Genomic DNA, 18,180 nt, shown 5'->3' with positions numbered 1-18,180 from the left:
ACAGTTTCTGGGTTTTACGCCTCTTCCTTTTTTTTGGTCTGTTTTCTAACTCCAAAAAGTTAATTCTTTTTGATCCGGAAAAATATGTAATCTTTGAAGATCACATACCTGTTGTTTGATGAATAAATGTTTGGGATCATTAGAAGCAGTGTGATGCCCCCCCTGTTTTTTTGTTTCCCAGCTTTGTCTGTTTGTGTGAACACAAACATTGGCTGATGATTGGCTGATCCCCATAGCGATGATTTGATTGGCTGAGCAAAGTACATATTGAGGATAAAAAGTCAGGGCAGAAAAGTGAAGACGCCACACTGCCGGAATGATATTTGTGATGATTTGATTGGCTGAGCACGGGATGTATTGTATGATAATAAGAGCGGCCCTCACTTCACCCGAGTTTTGATCATTGTTTACAGTAGCTACAACTCCATCACCGTTGTCTTTTGATCATTGTTTGCAGTAAACAACTCCATCACCGTTGTCCATATGTCTGTACTCCTTCATGCCTTTTCCTGTCGTCACTATATTTTTGGGAGAGAGCAGTGCATACAATCTACTAGATTAAATTGCCGACACCCATCCCTTTTCCCTCCCCTCCCCTCTTTATCTCATCCCATTTCATGTCTTCCTGTGTCAGATCTTGTTCAGTGTATTCCTGGATCTCTGTGTAATCTGTGTCTTGGGCTGCCAATGCAATTAGAGCTGCTTCCTATGACATGGCCTCTCCAGATGCTAACCTGGTAATTACAAACAATGATGACGATGTTGATCACTGCGAAATAGATGCCATAAGGTTGTGTCAGCACTCCTGTATGTCCTTATTATGATCTCATGGTTGCATTATGATAACAGGTATATAAAGTGGTAAAAATTGGGACTGGCTGCATAAATTGACAATGGCCTATAAACCACTGTACCATAGTGTACCATATCTAGCTGGGGAGTTTTGGAGGGTGCAGTTGAGGCAGCAATTCCAGAACAGTTGGAGCCTGACCGTTAGAAAACATCTATTTTGCTTCAGAGGACATCAACATCCATAACATTTACCAATACCAACATTTGGTAACTCCTACTTGGAATCAGTACTAACATCAGCCCCACATGGTGGAACCTCTCCCTCCCATAGAGTTATAAAGGAGCTCACTACACTATAATGTAGCAGCCTCTCAGGGGGAGGTGCCATGGGGCTGTACTGGCGTTAGTCTCCACGCCGGCTGCCCCAGCATGCCTCACACCGAAGACAGCCTCGCGCTGCGGTGATATTAGCGAAGCGCGACAAGCCTCTGGTGTCCTTGTCTCGATGCGAGACACGCTGAAGCAGCCATATGGTGGAGGCCAGCGCCAGTCCAGACTAACTTCCATCCGATAGTTTTTCAAATCTAAATGTCCCATCCATGCGATATAAACGGCTTCTTCATTGAATGATTCCTTTGGGTGAATTTGGGTTTGTTGTTGCAATGAGCTACAGGCTGGTTAGTGCACCAGTATACGTCCGACAGAAGAGTTTTGCAGGTTTTCACAGTAATCTGCGACCTATGGTTGCAAAAAAGACAACATTTACAAACATTAAACAAGAAATTATCACATAGTGATATTTGTCAGGTGAAAGAAGCGCTGTTTCCGTTGTGTGTGTGTGTGTGTTTGTGTGTGTGTCCCATATTAGTATGATTATTGCAAGTATGTTTGTGTGTCACAACCTCGTGCTTCGCGTTGCGTGGTTCAATGACTGTTGTGGCTTTGCATTGGCTACGCTGCGCTGTTTCTGCCGCGTTTGGTTAGAGGTTATATCGAGTACTATTTATATCGATACTCGTCTCTTCCTCCCCCGTCACCCCGTCAGTGTTGAGCTGCTGAGTGTAAGCCTGCGTTGGCGTTGCTCTGCACTGTAGGGATATTTGACCCTCCCCTTCCCATTGGCCTGAAGGCAGCTTTGCCTTGGGGTGTGTTGGTGTCCCATTGGCCAGAGGAGCCAATCCGATAAGTCAAACTACTAGGTGGCGAAATGAAATGGCCGCGTACATTTCATGAGCGATGTTAGTTCAGGTTTCACCTGAAACCCTAGATCTATACAACCTCACACACCAAACACACCTCTCGAGCTGTTCCACGGAGTTAATAAAACACCTCAGTGATAAGAAAACATACACTACACTCTCCCAGATTGCACCTTGTCAGCAGACCCTTCCCAGGGCTGATAACAAGGTGGTGAGGTGATGTAGTCTTTACCAGCCAGTGAGCCAGAAAATGAAGCAAGAACCTTGCCGCACGTGTATCTGACACAGATGAATTTGTTTGGTCCTGTAGTATACTTCACTACAGGCTATAGCAGTGCTGTCTGTGCTGTCTCTATACAGTGCACGACTATACTGACAATTTGGCCTCTCCTCGAAAACCAGAGCTGTGTCTACACTTCCCCTTAGGCTCTGTCAAATTGAAAGACCCAAAGACTAAAAAGGCCAAAGTTGTACGGCAGCAATTATCTTCAACCGCAACTTTCAAGTTTCTCTTCTTCCCCCCCCCCCCCCCCCCCTTGGATTCCCATCACCCCCGCTTCCCAGCTAGGGACCTCACATGTGTGACTCATACAAAGAGATACAGAGATACCGATCAAATCCTTCCTGTTTATCGTTATCCGCCAACATTAATTATTCCAATTGCGGTGCTTTCTCCTTCTCCAAGTATATCTATGAATGAATTATCTATGTTGGAATCAACACGTGGTACAAGACACGACACGTTGTGAAATTTAATTTACCCCTTTTCCCCTCATATCATGAGGGGTGCTCATTGATCTCTAGAAATGTACAGTGTACATTTCAAGCTGCAAGCTTTTCTGACAGAAAGCAGAATGGCTGGTGTCAGCAAAGCTCCAGTTGCAGGAAACATTTTGTCACCATTCACTATGGATGGAAGGAGGTCCCCATACCCCGTTTATGTTTGCTCTCTTTCTCTGTCTCTCTCTCTAACTGTCTCTCTAATGGGCACGTGTAACATGTGCACGTGCTTGCACACACAAACACACACACACACACACACACACACACACACGCGCAGGCACGCACGCACGTGTGCACGCACCCACATAATGGTCACATCAGCATATCCACTGTCTCTCAATGGAGGTGTCCTAGATTAATGCTGGACTAGGCCACATAAATACAGTACCATATGGTACCTCCTAGTAGATAGATGTGTTTCTGAATGGTGGATAATGTAGATACCGTATATTTCAGAGAAGACACATTGGGCCCTAATGCCATGCCATGCCATGCCTGATGCCTTACCTGCCTTACCTGGGTTTAGAACCTTCCACTATATGTAAACATTATCTTGCGGCCACACTACCCACTATACATTATGCCGACTCCTATATATATGCGGGTGGATGTGTTAGCCGTGGGCGTGTTGATGTGCTGTCCTCCCACACAGGCTTAGGACAGCGGAAAGCGCCTCCTCAGACCAGCCGCAATGTGAATTCTGTTTGATAGAACACGTAATAGCTGCTGCTATGCACCAGCTAATGGCCGGGGATCCTAATAAAACTCTAAACTCTAATAGACAGTTCGGGAGTGGATCTGCCTGGACAAACAACAGCAGAACATTCACAGCTCAGAGGTCTCGTTCTCCACAAATCTCCGTGATTGTTATTTTCTATAGTCAGCAGAAGTGAGAGTGTAAATTAAGTGTAAATTGTGCGCAATTCCATTCACTCGTTCAGATTCATCACTCCATTGCGCAGCAAATTATTAATGGATTACAATAATATACAATCAGTAAAAATACATTTTCGTTTTTGTTTTTTCATCATGTATATTGTAAGTGGTAAGGGTAGGCATAATAAAAGCTACTATAACTTCAGCCTATAACTTTTTTTTTGGTCACGTATTTATTTTGTTATATACTAGGAATGTACCTATTGTACATAAACCACCGAGTGGCGCGCTATGAACTTGTAGGTCTGCTATTTTTGAAAAAAATCAAAGAACGACTGACATAGAAACATGGCTTTTTCAATAAAACTGTCAGGATGTAGAAGACATTTTTAGAATCTGATCGCAGGTCAAGATGGCTTAATGAAATGAGGAGTGTTCTTGGCTGTTGGCATAATGGTTCTGTGTGCGGTGACGGCACAAAGCAGCCGATCTGTATGGGGGGGGGGGGGGGGGGGCACAGAAGTGTTGGTCGCAGAGTGGAATCGTGGATGATACTGTATGTACAGTAGAGGAGCTACTGGACACATACAAAACAACCCTCTGTATCAAATATCCATGGAGGGAGGGCGAGCTCCAAAGTGGTCTTTGGTATAATACCACTCTACAAAAAGTGGTAGACCACTTTTAAAAGTGGCATACCAGTCTGTGTAGAGTGGTATACCAAAGACCACTTATGGAGCTCGCTGCATGGGGTACAAGATAGGAATTGTGTGGGGGGGGGGGGAACGCCTCTTACACAATGCTAAATTGTCTCTGAAGCAAGATAGGGCCCATTCATTGTTTTCCTTCTATCAACCTCTCCAGGCATCTGTCTCTCTTATCTTTCACTGGTTTGGTGAATGATGCGTGCGTGCGCAATCTGATGAAAATGGTAAATGGTGTATTTATATAGCGCCTTTATCCAAGACACTTTACATAGATTGTGCATTACATTCACCCATTCACACACACACACACACACACATTCATACACCGATGGCGGCGGAAACCATGCAAGGCACATCAGGAGCAATTAGGGGTTCAGAGTCTTGCTCAACGACACTTCGACACTAACTCTGGGGGAGCCCGGGTTCGAACTGCCATCCAGCCACTCTACCCCTGAGCCAAAGCCGCCCCATAAAAAAAATGTTTTTTTTGTGCAAAACTAATGCTTGGAATGGATTCAGCTTCATGAAAACCCCCTAGTTTGACATGTCACATGCTACTTAAAGCATGATGAAATTTAGATTTTTTTTCTCCCCTTATAGGTGGTTAATGGTATGGTCTCATAATGGTATATGGCTCAACATATGCAAGTTAGCATCCGGCAGTTTCTACATGCTGGGGACCCATACTCAACATTTCTCACATACTGTAAAACCTTGGTGTACTCAATGGACAGTGGACTAAATGTCAACATTGGTACCACTGATTCCCACTGCATATTATTGAATCAACAGAACAGACTACTGTGTGTTCATTGTATCAAAACACAATACTGCCCAACTGTTTCTGTCTCAAGCCAAATCAAACAACAGCATCCTGGTCTGCCTATTATAAAGATAAGGGAAGTTAATGATGAGACAATAGAATTGCTATACAGGTGTTGCTCACAGAAGCATTTCAGACTTAATGACGTGCAATAATGTTGCATCAGTTTCAATAGATCCCCTGGCTCCAGTTAATGCGTATATTTATGTCTGTTTATCTAGCCATTTATCACTCCATCAAGCCTGATGCCTCTCCTTCCATTGATGTTCACATAAACACATTAGATCCACTCCACTGACTCTCACCTACTGGCTTTACAGGCTTGGGTGAGCAATGACCATAATTCCACAGAGGGGGTATTGCTTCTTTGCTGAATCAATTAGCCTGTCTGCCTATGTCCTATGGGGCCATCATGGGCTCTAAGGTCAGACGGTATTAGTGATGTAAGTGGAATATACTGCACAGACGGGAGGAGCATTTGGCTGGACTTGCCCTAAGCTTGAAGGGCATTGAAGGGAATGAAACTGAAGTCACATGGTCACAATCAAATAAAATAGGGAAGGTTGGACTTGTATTGTCACAGTCACAGACTTTGTCATTGAATAATAATAATAATAATAATAATAATAATGTAAGTTATTGTCCCCCCCACCCCAGGGGTATTCATCTTCACAGTATGTTCAACTGAAAAACACGTAACCAAAATTAATAGCCCAGAGCAACATAAAATCAAGACAATAACACATCTCACGTCTCAGGATACACAAAAAAAATCAGCGAGGCAGTTTGTTTAGTGCTGCAATGGCTAAAGGAACAAAACTTCTACTAAAACTAAACTTTTTCCCATTTCAAAGTTTTGTATCTTCGTACAGATGGCATAAGTTCGATGATGATGTAAAGGGAATTAAAGGGACGATTAGTGTCACTTGCCATTGTGAGTGCTAAGCGTGTGATGGCCTATTGTACAGTATATAATATATACTGCATGTAGTCTATATATCGAGTTGTCCCGATCCGACCACGTAATTGGAGATTGGATTGGGAGCAAAAACTGCCACACAGTCACAGACTTTGTAATTGATTGTAGTTTCTAGGTCTTGTGTTTCTATGAATTTTGTTCCCGGGTCTAGTATTCTTGGTTCTATGTTTCTGTTTCTTAATCACCCCTCATGTGTACAGTTAGTAGTTACTGTATATAAGTCTCGTCCTTTGTTGAGTAATTGACAGTATCCTGTCACATGTTTTAGTTTGTCATGTTCTTGTTCACCTGTGTGTATTAAAACACCCAATAATGGCTTTTAAACACCACCTTTCCTGGCTGTCCAGCATTTGGGTTCTCACCACATTGTTGGACTTGTAGCTGTATTTTTGCTTTAACCTGCTCTGACTGAAATACTAATTTAATTATTTACAAATAATTCAATATTTCTTTCTTGCTGCTTGCAATCAATACCACATTGATGAAGCTGGCCATCTATGAGTTCAAGAGATTGCAGGGAAGTATTTGAACAAATCTATGTAAAAAAGCATGACTTGCTATGTGCAGCTGTGTGGGTGTTTAAATGAGTTTTCTTGATGTGCTACGTAAACCCTGTCAATCTTAGTCTGAGCGGATTATAACTAACAACGGTTGTTTTAGAGAACTTGCTGGTAGCATTTCTTGGCTGCTGCTTGTTGTGTCCTGGGGATATGTATAATATTATATTTTGGACGAATGCCATTTACGTTATTATGCTGCTGATGCAGACTCTAGCAAAAAAACTATATGCACCCATTGCACACAGGATATATTTTTGACACAATTGGAGGTATTACCCTATCTTAAAAAAGGATGTACTCTTTCACAACCCAGAAAAATAAGCTCCCCTGCACCTTGGATTTTCATAGACCCACATTAAGGAAGAAGTAAGAATTCCAGGCTTGCTCAGTGTAACAGTATTTCTAACTATTTGCGAATACTATTTGTATGTAGCTCTGGTCCTCTGACCCTGGTTGACATAGAGAAAAAATAATTACCGGTATGTCCTCAGGGCAGGTATATAAAATGGAACAGAAAACCTATAAGATATTAAACAGCATGCAGTAATTTCATGATGACCCTGTCAGGTGGAATGGGAGTTTTGACTATTGCGTTCTGGTCAGGGCTGGACTGGGACAAAAATTCGGCCCGGGCATTTTCGCGTGAACAAGCCCTAATACCACCACTTTTACAGAACAACATAGGCCTAAATGATACAAACCAACAGACAACTGTCCAAAATCATGGATTTTTAATCATGGCGGCCTCCTACGGTCACGGCCCACCGGGCAAATGCCCGGTATGCCCGGTGGCCAGTCCAGCCCTGGTTCTGGTAGAATAATACCGGTATAGGATGGACTGAGTTTATAGTAGTTTATAGTATTGCTAGGCTAAGAAGCTGTTCTGGGTTCATCTGTGCTTGGAATGACTTGTGCCATACAGTACAGTATAGTATTCTAATTGTGATTTCAAAGCCAGATGTAGAGCTATAATCTATTTCAAGCCAACAGACAGCAGCGCGCAACCTCATTTGGCCAAGGCCTGTTCTTCATTGCAGGATTCTCTTTCTCATATCCAGTCATTATGTCTCACATTAACCCATTGTAAACCAGAGCCTTTAGAAGATAAATTGTGTTCTTAATTTGATTGATGTACAAATTGACAATGTTACAGTGAAGTATTCCTGTACTGTATTTTAGCTCACTGCACCATATAACGTGAATTGACATGAATTCCTTGATCTTCCATAATCCTGGCTCACTGGTATTTAGTTAGCGCTTTTGCTTTGTATATTACCATGGATTATTGAAAATGTACATAGAATTCAGCATGTTTGCCTCTGGAAACATCAATACATAAATGTGGACAAGGACATTCCCATTTCAGTGTGAGGATTTTTCATTCATTTAATTTATGTTTCTTTTTTTTATGCACCTGTACCGAATCGTGCGAAGAGTGTAAACTATTTTTCTCCATTTTGTTGTAAATAATGTATCACCATGCACATCCACATTAGTGATTGACTCAATGGCCTCAATCAGTACAAAGCCATGTGTCACAGCGCAGACATCCAAGATATTCTATTTATCACTCCAGTTGACAACTCCAAGACTCATAAATATTGTATCCCAGCATAGACATGCTGGGAACAGTGACTGACTCTACTGAATACATAAATCACAAGTTCTATTCTGAGCAGCATGAGTGCACACAGTAAATCTGGGCCCTGGAAATCCTGCTTCAGTCAACTGATAATATTGGTTCTTGCTGTTGGTGAAGGCCTTAAAGTACATCATTTTCTATCAATTACAAAATGATGGTCCTTTCAGATGAGCAGCGATGAACACGCCTAGTAATTCATTTTCAATGAGACCTGTGTTTATTTTCTCTATGCGACAACGCAAGTGTATTTACGTGAGTGCGGGCAGGCCCTGTGATTTCGTGCACACACCCGTGACCGTGACTGACTAGGATCCTGTTGAGATTTTTTTATTTTTACGCTTGCATTGTCGTCTGTGTTTAATCAATGCCCGTCTGATTTTTTTGGGAGCCCCCAAAAGTCATGCTCTGTCCTTTATTGTCCGTCACAAGCTTTATTCAATTTGCCAAAGTTAGTGAAAAGAGCAGAGCTCAGCAAGCTATCCCCTTACTGCCACAACTACTAAATGCTCTATAACATATGATGAGATGTATCATCTCTTTGTTGAGTTTTTCTCTTGCCTCTCTCTCTCTCGCGCCTCACTCTCAATCTTATGACGAAATTTCAATTTACCTCCCTCGAGTCCCTCCACCTCTTTATCTTACTATCCTCCTCTCTTTTTGCTCTCTCTCTCTCTGTTTCCCTCACTTAGGGAAAATGGCTTTCTCAGTTGTACTTGAGTCAACAGTTTTTTTTCTTTTCTCTTCTCGTCTTACGGAGGCTGAGTATTCGAGTATTTGAAATTGAACAATTGTGTAATACCTATTTATATACTCCATTGCATGATAGTGTCTCTTGTTGCAACCTGTTGTATAGCTTATCTATTTTTGGCACAATTTACTTTTATTATGATGAATATTATATGGACAATCTTTCTGGACACATACACACTTTTGTGCCTTCTCTCCACATCTCAACCAGCTGCTTATTCTTAGACAGCCACGCTATCTTTACAGTTCATAGAGTATGTAATGTTTCAGTTGGTCATGAATAAAGACTTCTATATTTTATGTTGAGTATAAATAATCAAGATACATACATGGATGCACCTGGGACGTATCCTCAGTGATGTATCCCAAGGTCATCGGGGTTTCGGGTCTCCCAACATCACACCCCTCACTCAGGTGACCCAGCCGGTGTGATCAAGTCCCGACTTACGTCCCATTAGCTACCCTCGATCAGTCCCATTAGGGAAAAACCAGGGCCACACAATCCATTCCTCCTGAACTACTCTGCCGGGACTGGTAGGTACCATTCTGGCGTGTGGAAGGACTTAGGTTATATTATAACCCTAGGCAGATTTGGTCTCTAATTTAGACTGCTTCTAATAACTTGATGCAAAGCTCATATTCTGTACTATATACAGTATAATGTTATTTTGTGTGCTATCAGCTAAATTCCTCCTCTGGAAATTCCTCCTCTGCATTTCTGATGGTAAGGTCATTTTATTTATAGAGCGCCTTTCAAAAGAGTTGTTACAAGGTGCTGTACAATGAAATAAAAGGAATAAAACAAGAACATCTCAATCAAAAATAAACCAACAATGAAATAAGAAACAGAGCAGCAAAGACAGTATACCTAGAAATAGATAAGATAAAAACAATACATAGAAATCACTGGAGCAAGCCAAAATGTTTGCGGTACAAATGCGTTTTCAGTAGCTTCTTAAAGATCTCAACAGACATAGCGTTTCTCAAGCAGAGTGGTAAATCATTCCACAGCGTAGGTGCAACAAATTCGAAAGCTCGATCTCCTTTGGTTCGCAGCTTAGTGGCGAGGATAATGAGAAAACCTTTGTCTGAAGAACTGATGACACCTCTGCTGAGAATTAAACATGCATGGGCCATAAATGATAGATAAGTCTTAGGTCACATTCATACCAGAGAGCTTTGCTGCGATTAAAACGAATCCTGCTGCGCATTTTCAGAAAGTGTGCTTCGTTTGGCAGGTGTGAAGGCTCATTCGAATCGTAATGCGTATCAAAGAACCGCATTATACTCGACAGTGTGAAGGCAAACCGCAGCAAATTAAATATGCAAGAATCCCAAATTCTCCACCCATTACGCATTGAGTCTACCGAAGTATTAGGTGAGAATGTGACCTTAGAGTAAATCAAGATATATTTCGACTGCAATATTTCCAGCTCGACACCTGTATGCCTTCGAATGAAACAGATCGGGCTGTTTTCATCCACCTTTATATGCCTGTTTGTTATCATTATATGAAGCACGATAATGATAATAATAATGCATTTTATTTATATAGCACCTTTTAAAACAATGTTCTAACGTGCTGCACAGAGCAGGGTCAAAAAACAGCAATGGACACATCAAGCAAATACAGTAAAACACAGGAAATACAGTATCAATATTTAAATTGTACAGTCAAGTAAATAACAAATTATGAAAAACACTTGGTGTAGACTAGAGGTAGGTCTTCAAATAAGATTTAAATGCCCCCACACATACATCACAATTGTCAACATCATAAAAATGTGTTACCACTGCACATTCCTCTGCACGAGTCCCTGAAAAGTTTACTTCAGTATGTCAGTGCACTTGAGTCAAATCGTTGGTGGGGCAGGGGGAACAGGGGCCATGCCGCACACGGCAGCAGGGATGCCCTTAAACAGAACACTCCGTCGATGCAGACACATGCTGTGCGGACTGATAATAACTTAATTTGCATCAATTTAATTAGCAGTATTGTGTGGGCGTGCACTAGAATAATTATCCAGCCCATGGCCTCCGTGAGCACAAGTGAACTTTTAGGGAAATCTGAATTGTGCTGGATAGATTTCAGTATATAAAAAAATAAATCAATGACTATATTAAACATGAAATACTGTGCGTGCGTGCGTGCGTACGTGCCTCTGCGTGCGACCATTACTTAGCCCCAGCTGTATCCCTTCATGTCGTCTATATTTTGGTAGAGGCTTGTACAGTGTGGCATGTTGACATAGACATATAGGCACAGTATACTGCTTATCCACACAAGTTAAGAATGTTATTTAGATGCTGACAGTGACCGATGCTACAGTAGGTTTATATTGATACTTTGTAGCACTTAATTTCTTAGTTTTTTCTTTGTATTCTGTTTGACAATTAAGCCTATAGTTATACCCTGTAATTTGTTGATGAGAAGTACATAGGGGAGCTCAGGCGCGCTGTGGCATGTTGATTTAACCCATTCTGACCGGGAACCCATTTTGGTGTTGGCACTATGTTATGCTTTAGCTATTGAAAAATAGCAGATCTACAAGCTCATAGCGCGCCACCGAGTGGCGCGCTATGAGCTTGTAGGTCTGCTATTTTTGAAAAATCGAAGAACGACTGACATTTCTAGAATCTGATCTCAGGTCAGAATGGGTTCATCAGACCAGTGTGTGTCCAGTGGAAACCTCGTATGAATCTGATCTCAGGTCAGAATGGGTTAAAGGCCTCATTCACACGCACCAAACACCAATCAAGCAATGTTTGGTCATTTTTGGGGGGTTTTTTGGGCCGTGTTTGATTGCTGATTGCTCCCCCCTCATCAAACAAAAATGTTTGGTCCAACCATGTGACTCCCATTGAAAATGAATTGGAGCAGCAATCAGACATCACACACGGACCGAACATTTGTTGTGTCGGTGTGTACGAAGCGTTTTCTGTGGAAGAAGGAAGAAGCACGATTCAAACAGTATCAAACACGATTCACATGAATTGAACATGAATTAGACATTTTTCTTAATAACAGAATCAGCTTGCCTGATGGAGGGGAAAGGAACTGGTTGGAATAACGTGTTCCTTCCACGCGCTACGTCCAACCAGGGAAACTCCCCCCTGTCAGGTGTAAAGGAGCAACTTGGACACTCAGGCATGAAGGAAGCATGTTGCTCTCCCCAGGTTGGCGGAGGGTGTGTAGAGCCCAGGATCACATTAAATGATTGACACAGGGGTGAAAAATGGGTTACAAAATCGTTACAAAATATATTAAAAAACTGAATCAGCTTGGCAGAATCAGCTTTTAAAAAAAAAAAAATCTTCTTGTTCTTGTCAGTCTTGTCATGTGAGAATTGCCAGGCACACTCCAGGGAACATTAACATCAGTGTTCAGCTGACAGAAGACTGCGTGAGAGAGAAAAGACACTCGAGTACCGGAACTGTGGCGTCTCTAATTATTAATTAAACAACCTGTTTCACACCAAATCACCGTGACAAACACCACTGCTCGTTTCTGAGTGGTTTTGTTCCTTAGCATTCCACGAGCACTTCTTCTACGCCTGTTGATTGATGTATGAAAACGTGACATGCTCCTGTGGAAATAAACATTTCCATTTTTTACATAGCCCATGGTTCAGTAACTTAATCTCATAGAATTCTTTAATCCACAATCACATTATGTTGATTTGACGTCACATACCCCTTACCCTTTGCACACTTGAATAACAAGGGCTTAAGGCAAGGAATGTATTAGGATGTACATAACAGTTAATAATGATTGGTAGACCATTTTCATATACTGTACCTTACCATCTGTTTCTTGTTGGCAGCATAAGTTCTGCTCATTGTGCTACACAGATACAGTATACTGGTCAAGTCGTAATCATCATCCTCCATTGCACTTTCAAATAACACAAGGTCATTGTTAAGATCAATTACTGTATGTTATTTGCCCTTTTCTTTTCTTTTTTTAAGATTTGTTTTAGGCTTCTCTGCCTTTATTGATAGTATCAAGTGAAGATAGACAGGGAAGAGGGAGAGAGAGAAGGGGAGAGACATGCAGCAAAGGTCATCGTGAACGGGACTCGAACACGCGACGCGCTGTCAGGCCAAAGCCTATACAGTATGTGGCATGTGCCACTTGGCCAGCGGGCACAATTTGCCCCTTTTCAATCAGTTGTATAAACTATATGTCTCTGCAACATAAATGGTTACATATGTAGTAGACTAGTTAATTGGTAATGCTACCACCCATACCTAATAAAACCAAAAGATGGTCTGAGGAAACAATAAAACTCTTTTAAGCATAGACATAGAAAAGTAGGCAGCTGCAATTCATTGGAGCGACCTGTATCGAACTGTTGGCGGAAGTGCACCCAGTTATATGGTGTGACAGCTGTTGGCTCACTCACTCTCTGTCTGGACTTCGGGGTGGGAACACTGCTGCGTGTGGTGTGGGAGCACTCCAGCGTGTGGCCTACCCTCCAGCCGACTGCTTATGTGTTTTATGTCAGGTTTAGTTGTAGTTCCATTTGTCTGTGTGTTAGGTTGTGTTGTTTGTTCATTATCATGTAAGTCATTCTATAATTCTGGGCTCACAGAATTGTTTATCATTCTGTCCGCCATTTTGTCATGCACTAAGCCACTTTGTTCTTTATTCTGCTTGGAGTATTAAACCAAATACTCTTTTATGAGCCGTGTTGTTCTTTCATACATGTTACGGGCAGTAAAACCCCTAGACTTGAACCGTTTCGTAACATATGGACATGAGTGTTATGGTGGCATCCAGTCACGTGACTCATGGCGCTTCCTTTCATTACGTTACTCGGCACCAATGCAGTGACTTGAGAGCAAATCCGCCACAGAGCCGGAAGAGGCGATTCCCCTCTGTGTGTAAAATGCATGGAACGGCTTGCGGGGTGACGGGTCACGGGACAGAACCTCTGGGGTGGATTTGCTCTGGGGGGGTGAGGGTGTTTTGGGGGCGAGTGGTTTGGTATTCCTGTTGGAGATGACTACAATGATTTTGAGCGCGGAAGGAAACACTGCCACTGCATGTTTGGACACCTCATTTCCATATGATGTGTCAGCACAGAAAGAGTTTTTGTTCCCCATGCACGTCTCCTGACATCGCTATACATTATTAATGACGCTCCCATAGATTTTAAGCATGCAGGCTTTCACTTCATGCACGAGAACATTGGTTCTTGTACTGCGACTCACACTGGTTCTCGCGCACATTCTTTCTTTTTTTTTCCAATTTACTTTTTATTGAATTTTAATCAAACATACTGTACATGTAAACGAAACGACTATGACCATTGACAATACATGCAACAGAAACAAAACAAAACAAGACAATATACGTAAAATACACGCAACAAAGGGTTGCCTATATCTGCCTCTCTTCTCCATTGATCATATATGTACATAAGTACCTCAAACAGGTGTCGCGCACATTCTTAAATTTGATGGCAGACAATGTGATTAGACTTATTTATGAAATGCACACATAACTAATTCAGGCCGTTTTGCAGTTTCTAGTTAAATTAATAATACATGCCCACAGGCTACTCATTGATGGAATTGCATTGTTTGGTGGAGTCATTTTAGTTCTACCTTTCCCTCAGGAGTCAGGATTTCAATATTATTTCTTAAAGGCAATAACTGAACATACTGTTGTGAGGTGTGTGTAGGTAGGCGTTAAGTGTTTCTTTTATGGTATAATGATTCATTTTTATGGATGGCATTGAGTTCAGAAACTGTTTGTTTATGCTTTCTTTGTTTTTACCTATTGTAATGTGTGGGCTATCCATTGTACTGTAGGAGGCTCTGTGTGTGTGTGTGTGTGTGTGTGTGTGTGTGTGTGTGTGTGTGTGTGTGTGTGTGTGTGTGTGTGTGGCTGTGCATGTGTGTGTGGTTACATTACTTGTATAAAACTCACACTTTTCTTTCTTTTCTGTTCTGTTCTATCTTGCCTAGGGTGTCGCTGAAGAGGCTCGATAGAGATTTGACCTGCTAGACCACAAATCCTGCCAATATTCCCCCCCTGGACACTGCAGCTGAAACATGACGTTTTGAGAGAAGACAAGCGCCTATTTTGGCTGATCTTCTGCAGGCATCTGGCATACAGGAACACTTTGGGTTGCTGGAGTACCTCCAACACGGCTGATTATTTCCTCATTTCAGTCACCTATATACGTATATACTGGAAAACCATGTCAGGGCTCTCAACGATTTTAAGGGTCTCTGTCTCTCACAATGTTTGCTGCTGTGATCCGCTAAAAGTATAGCGTTGTAGATCCCTCACGACGAGCCGCGCAATCTTAATTTAGAACAGCTCATGTTGCCTTTATAGAAAGATAGAACGTAGAACAATCCAACCCGTGTATCTGCAGTCCTCATCTCCATGTGGATTGCCGCTGTCCAGCACAGAGTTATTGAAAAGGAACGGACTATTATTGCAGCAGCTGATAGATAGGAAGGTGTCCTTGCTGGCAGGCTGCCGGTTGGTGATGAGATAAGAAGAGCGTTGGTTGGAGAGAAAATCAGCAGCTGAATACAAATTAGAATCCAGTCTCAACCGCTTAAGCAGGACCACGTCCGCAATAAATCAATAGCAGTGCACTAAAATGGGCCAATGATACGGCTTCAATTACAGCTCCGTCATTAGTTTTGGACTGAAAATCCCGAAATTAGGGCCAATGATACGGCTTCAATTACAGCTCCGTCATTAGTTTTGGACTGAAAATCCCGAAATTAGGCATTTGGTAATTGCATTGTACAAAGATCGGAAAATGAAGAAACACTTTGTCTCTGTGACTGAAATTACTTATAGAACCACGTGAAAACCACAAATTAATAAAACCATCGCCACTGCAGGAATAGACTGTCAGTCTGACTTAGTCCATGTACAGAGGTGGTGATAATGAGGCTTGTCTAAAACTTGTACACGGGGGGGGGGGGTGCCCAAGAGGCAGAGACAAGATGGAGCTGGATAACAGTTCCCTGGAGTTGTACACCACCAACACCACAGAGTTTCCTGAAAGCATTACGCCTGCACCCTGGGACGAGACCACATTACTGGGCCTTCAGATCTCCCTCTCTGCCTTACTGGCCATTGTTACCCTGGCGACAGTCTTGTCCAATGCCTTCGTCATAGCTACCATCTTCCTCACCAGGAAACTCCATACCCCTGCCAATTTCCTCATTGGTTCGCTGGCTGTGACTGACTTGCTGGTATCGATCCTAGTGATGCCAATAAGTATCGTCTACACTGTAAGCAAGACCTGGTCGCTGGGACAGATAGTTTGTGACATATGGCTATCATCTGACATCACCTTCTGTACGGCTTCCATCTTGCACCTCTGTGTGATTGCACTGGACCGCTACTGGGCCATTACAGATGCCCTGGAGTACACGAAACGCCGCACGATGCGCCGGGCGGCAGTCATGGTCGGTGTTGTGTGGGTGATCTCTATATCGATTTCTATGCCTCCACTATTCTGGCGCCAAGCCTTGGCCCATGAGGAACTATCAGAGTGCATGGTGAACACAGATCAGCTTTTTTACACGCTGTACTCCACCTTTGGCGCCTTCTACGTCCCCACAGTCCTCCTCATCATCCTCTATGGGCGGATCTACGTGGCTGCCCGCTCGCGCATCTTTAAGACTCCGGCATCCTCCGGCAAACGCTTCACCACAGCACAGCTCATCCAGACATCTGCCGGCTCCTCTCTGTGTTCTCTCACTTCTGCCTCCAACCAGGAAGCGCACCTACAGGGTGTAGGTGCGCTGGTGAGCGGGCCAGGAGGAGGCGGAGGAGGCTCGCCTCTATTCGTGAACAGCGTGAAAGTGAAGCTGGCGGACAGCATGGTGGAAAGGAAACGCCTGTGTGCAGCGAGAGAGAGGAAAGCGACCAAGACACTGGGCATCATCCTTGGAGCATTCATTGTTTGCTGGCTGCCATTCTTCGTGTATACGTTGGTTGTGAGCATCTGCCACGATTCTTGCTGGCATGAACCACTGCTTTTTGATGCCTTCACCTGGCTGGGTTACCTGAACTCCCTCATCAATCCTGTCATCTACACTGCATTCAACGATGAGTTCAAACAAGCCTTCCAAAAGCTCATCAAGTTCAAAAGGTGCTATTGAAAACGTTGCAATCAGACTGCTATTGAACTGGCATATTTCAGAGGAGTTTGGGCAATTTTAAGATGAACTGAGTGATAAAGATGGAGCACAAAAAGGATGAAGAATGTATATATTAATAATAGAGATATCTATTTGTGTCCATGAAAACATTTATATATATATATAGGCTAATATATTAAGAAATCATGACAAATGGATGGGCTTAGATATTGGTATCGCTGTGACGTGAAATGTTCATGTTAAGATGTATGCACATCGTCAAAGGTATTTGAAATGTATTTTTTTCTCCACATTGGACATTTCGTGTAACAACTCTTGGGGGATCTGTTCCATAGATATATATCCTCCTTAGGAAATTATGCATGTATTTCTGCAGGAGGAGGAAAAAAAAGACAGAGAGTGTCTGTCATTACCCCAAGGACTACTGAACTCACCTTGCAAATAAAAGAAAGGGTTTTGAAGTATATTTCATGTTAAAAGGAGACAGCTCTTTATGCTATGGAGAAAGGAAGCCTTTTCTAACACATGAGGACTGCTGCATTAAATGAGACGAGGAAACTCCATGGACGACTGGATTTAGTCCTGTGGGAATGAAAAGCCATGAAATGTATGTTGTCACAGATACTGTGTCTCATGTACCGCAGCTTCCATACTGTTTCTGTGGTGAGGTATTTAGACTCTACAGTATAAAGATTAAATCAAATTACCAGTGTTACTGTACAATTGTGTGTTTTGTGTGTGTGTGTGTGTGTGTGTGTGTGTGTGTGTGTGTGTGTGTGTGTGTGTGTGTGTGTGTATATAAGAATCCTAGATTATTATGTTTTTAATTGCTTTTTATGGGCCATGACTCAGTCACGAGTCAATGGTTATCACTGAGGGGACAGAATGGATGGATGGATACAAATTCTAGAAAAAGAAGGGAAA

General features: G+C 42.5%; 1 protein-coding gene across 1 annotated transcript; it reads left to right on the top strand.

Annotated features, from left to right (window-relative positions):
* Positions 1–16,089: 16,089 nt before the first annotated feature.
* htr1d (5-hydroxytryptamine (serotonin) receptor 1D, G protein-coupled) lies at positions 16,090–17,256 on the top strand (the record flags this gene model as incomplete). Its single annotated transcript, XM_080784832.1, has 1 exon — positions 16,090–17,256. One exon carries the CDS (start codon positions 16,090–16,092, stop codon positions 17,254–17,256), a length of 1,167 nt encoding a protein of 388 aa, XP_080640958.1.
* Positions 17,257–18,180: the final 924 nt, after the last annotated feature.

The sequence above is a fragment of the Protomyctophum bolini genome (genome assembly GCF_963924005.1).
Source record: "Protomyctophum bolini genome assembly, chromosome: 15".
In the NCBI taxonomy this organism is placed as follows: domain Eukaryota; kingdom Metazoa; phylum Chordata; class Actinopteri; order Myctophiformes; family Myctophidae; genus Protomyctophum; species Protomyctophum bolini.
The sequence above is the reverse complement of the archived record's forward strand: the minus strand, read 5'-3'. Positions and strand labels throughout refer to the sequence as shown.